The 3524-nt window shown below is 51.1% G+C and overlaps 1 protein-coding gene across 1 annotated transcript; it reads right to left on the bottom strand.

The window, feature by feature from the left end:
* Positions 1-235: 235 nt before the first annotated feature.
* POM121L12 (POM121 transmembrane nucleoporin like 12) lies at positions 236-2690 on the bottom strand. Its single transcript, XM_054495654.1, has one exon. The coding sequence runs from the start codon at positions 2458-2460 to the stop codon at positions 1570-1572; it is 891 nt and encodes a 296-aa protein (XP_054351629.1). The 5' UTR covers positions 2461-2690; the 3' UTR covers positions 236-1569.
* Between the last annotated feature and the right edge of the window lie 834 nt (positions 2691-3524).

Below are 3524 nucleotides of genomic sequence, written 5' to 3' on the forward strand. Positions count from 1 at the left end.
TCCTGTATAGCTTGCAGAACAAAAATTAAACTCTTTTCTTTCTAAATTACCCAGTCTCAGGTATTCCTTCGTGGCAATGCAAACGGACTAACATACCCTCCCTTCCTTCCATCTCCCATGCAGTTCAGGCTTCCCACTTCCAACACTCTAAAACAATTTCTCTTCCGAAATCAGGGAAGGAACATCTCTTCTCGAAGGCAGCCACCATGGTGAATAAATTCCATGCTCTGGAATCCTCAGTGTCCCTGCTGCTCCTGGATTTCCTTCTCCCTCAAGGTTCTTGGTTTTGAGGGTTCTTTTTCCATTCTCCGTTCTTTCATGTTCTAAATGTTGGCGTACCTTAGGCTTCACCCTTGCCCTTCTCTGTATTTTCTGCATAAGTGATCTCATGTAGCCTGTGGTTTTAAGGACGATTTCTATGTCATAAGGAATTTATATGTTCATGACTCCCAAACTTATTTTGCCAAGTTCAAACTCTCCAATGAGTTCCAGGATTATTTTTTTCAATAGCACAGTTAACAGGACCAGCAGCATAGCAAGTGTTTTTGTTGTTGTAGAGAACACACCCTGAACAAAACTCTTGATTTCTTCAAATATTTTCTCATGTTGGTAGTGCCCATCCCAATAAATGACACTATCATCGTCCAGTTTCTTAAGCCCATATGCTAAAACTGTTGGACCCTTCCCCTTTCCCAGTGCTAACATCTAGGGCACTAGCAGGTCCCACACTATCTTTTAGGTCAACCTCAAACTTGTCTGTATCCTTCCAGATGTACCATTTGCCTCTTAGACCAAACCATCCCCATGGATTGCTTGAAATACTGTATTGATCTCCTGTGGTTTCCATTTCCATTGCTGTAGCCAGAATCTTGTTTTTAAAAATATCAACCAGATCATAGACTGTCCTCTGCTTAACACTCATGGTTTTAGAATAAACCCTGTACTCCACTTAACACTCACGGTTTTAGAATAAACCCTGTACTCTGGTCCCAACGCCTTATAGTACTTCATCACAGTCTATTTCTCTAACCTCATATCTTCTCTCTCACTAGTCTCCAACTCTACTGGACTTATATTTGGACTTCAAATAAATAGGAATTATTCCCCATGCAGAATCTTTGCCCTTGCCCCTGCCTGGAACACACTTTCCCCTTTCTTTTGGCATAAAAAGCTTTTTTGATTGTTATTATTATAAATAGGTTTTCTGCAGACAAATGTTTTTAATAAGATCAAATATTTAACTATACAAACTAGACAATTTAACTATACAAACTGGGAGACATGAAGAAAAAGCAAGCCTTCCCGAAATGCCTCTTTTCAGAGGAACGGCAGGAAGAAGGGCAGGAAGGAGAGGGCCAGCAGGGCGAAGGCAGGGGTTCTGAAATCAACAGCTGCTGGGGTGGCAGGGAGCACAGAGGGAAGATGTGGGGGTGTGCAGACTAGGGGTATGGGGGCTGCATGTTTGATAACGTGGTGTCAGGGCTCCACGTTGAGGTACAGCAAGGACGAGCAAGTGAAAGTAGATACGTAGGCTTGAGTCTCCGGAGGTGGGTAGCAGGGCCCAGATTCTTAGGAGCCAAAGGGGCCAGCAGACTGGGTGACCTCGAGAGCGAAGGCGACCCTACTGCAGCTGCCGCAGGAAGGCGTTGTCGCCGCCCAGAAGTCCCAGATGGCGGACGGGGCGGGCTGGACCAGCACGAAAGGCCAAGCATCATCACAAAAACTGAGGCTCCAGGGGCCGAGGCTCGGCTTCAGAGGCCCTGGCCTGGGCACGAAGGAAGCAACCGCTCCATTTTTGCTCAGGGGCTTGAAGGCAGAGGGCCGGGGCTGCAGGTTCCGCCTGCCGCCCTTGCTGTCTGAGACCTCCAACCACAACGGCCCGTCGAACCTAGCGCTTCCCTTGGGGCACTGGCTGAGCGCCCCCAGCAGAGTCTCTCGGGTGCAGGGGTCCGGGAGCTCCTGGGCGGCGGGGAGGCCTGCGGGGCGGGCTCGCTGTCCTGGGGATCCCCAGGGGCTCTCTTGACGCTCAGGGGGCGCGATCCCGATGGTCACCGGGCTCCAGGTCCGTCCTGGGTTGCGGGCACGACACAGCCCCGGTTTCATGCAACCCTCCCAGGCACAGGAGAGGTCTCGCCCCAGGGCGGTGTCCCCGGGCAGAGCAGGGCGCCTCCAGGCCTCGGAGACCACCCGCTGCGGCTTGGCGGGGTCCTGGCTGGGCCGCACCTCGGTGAGGTGGGTGCTGGGCACCGGGCGCCCCCACTGGACGTACTGAATACGGCTCTGAGTCAGGGACCTCGGGGGCCAGGGACTGTGGCGACCCTGGGGAGACCGCGTGGTCTGGGGCGTGCTGGGTGACCTGCCCATGGGAGCCGCCAGGGCGTCGGGGCCTTGCAGCGGGGGTTCTCCCGCCTTACAGAAGTTCCCGAGGTCTGCGGACTCGGCCGGAGCTGCAGCGCCCATGGCTGGGGGACCGTTGGCCTCTGGGCGCTTGGAAGGCACGCAGGGCGTGGTCGCGGGACACTCCACAATGGCGCCACGCGCAGGCCACGTGCCCAGACACCCAGACTGCAGGAGGACACTGGAGGCACAAGCCTCCTTCCAGGTGCTGCCGGCAAGTTTGCCTCTGGAGAGTGGGGCCTAGGAGCTACCATGGTCTCCTGTCCTCTCCTCCTCCCTCCCTCTCCCCCTTCTGTCTGCTCCCCCTCCCCCTCCCTCTCCTCAGCTCCTCTACCCCTCACTCTCCCTCCCCTCCTCTGCTCCCCTTCCTCCCCCTCTTGTGATGTCGTTCATATACCAAATAATTCAGCAACTTGAAGTGTACAATTCAATGGGTTTTATGGTACAACTACACATGTGCACCAATCACCACAGTAAATTAGAAAAAATTTTCATCACCTCAGGAAGAAGCTTTGTACCCTTCCTATCCACCTATCCACCTGTCCCCCCAAGCCGCAACAACCAGGAATCTACTTTCTGTCTCTGTAGACTTCCCTCCTGTGGGCTCTCCTGTGGCATCACTTAGCATGATGATTTCTAGGTTCATCCTTGCGGGGACCTGTACATCCTTCCTTTTCATGTCCAAGAAACGATTCCATTGCATGGATATAACACATCGGTTTGGCCTTTCATCAGCTGATGGATATTTGGATTGTTTGCATGTTTGGGCTATCATGAAGAATATCGTCACAGACATTAGTGGACAAGATTTTGTGCAGACAAATATTTTCATGTCTATGTAGTATGTAGCTGGGAGTAGAATTTCTGGGTCTGTGGTTAGTCCATGTTTAAGAGGAACCACCAAACTGTTCTACTCAGCCTCTGTACCATGTTGTGTCCTCACCAGCAATGTTGCTCTATTTTATACTTGACATTTAGAAAGAGAATGTATGATAATACCTGCAGAAAACTACAGATAGACTACTGACAGAAGGGCCTTCCCTTTCATTATCATAAAAATGAACATAACTCACTGAAATGCTTTTAAGAAAAACAGGTAGTTTTGTTCTAGTAAACAAGATACATGT

The sequence above is a fragment of the Pongo pygmaeus genome, chromosome 6 (assembly GCF_028885625.2).
Source record: "Pongo pygmaeus isolate AG05252 chromosome 6, NHGRI_mPonPyg2-v2.0_pri, whole genome shotgun sequence".
Taxonomy (NCBI): Eukaryota; Metazoa; Chordata; class Mammalia; order Primates; family Hominidae; genus Pongo; species Pongo pygmaeus.

Excerpts from the sequence above, each read along its gene's own strand:
- POM121L12 (XM_054495654.1), bottom strand. The coding sequence starts at position 2,460 with ATGGGCGCTGCAGCTCCGGCCGAGTCCGCAGACCTCGGGAACTTCTGT.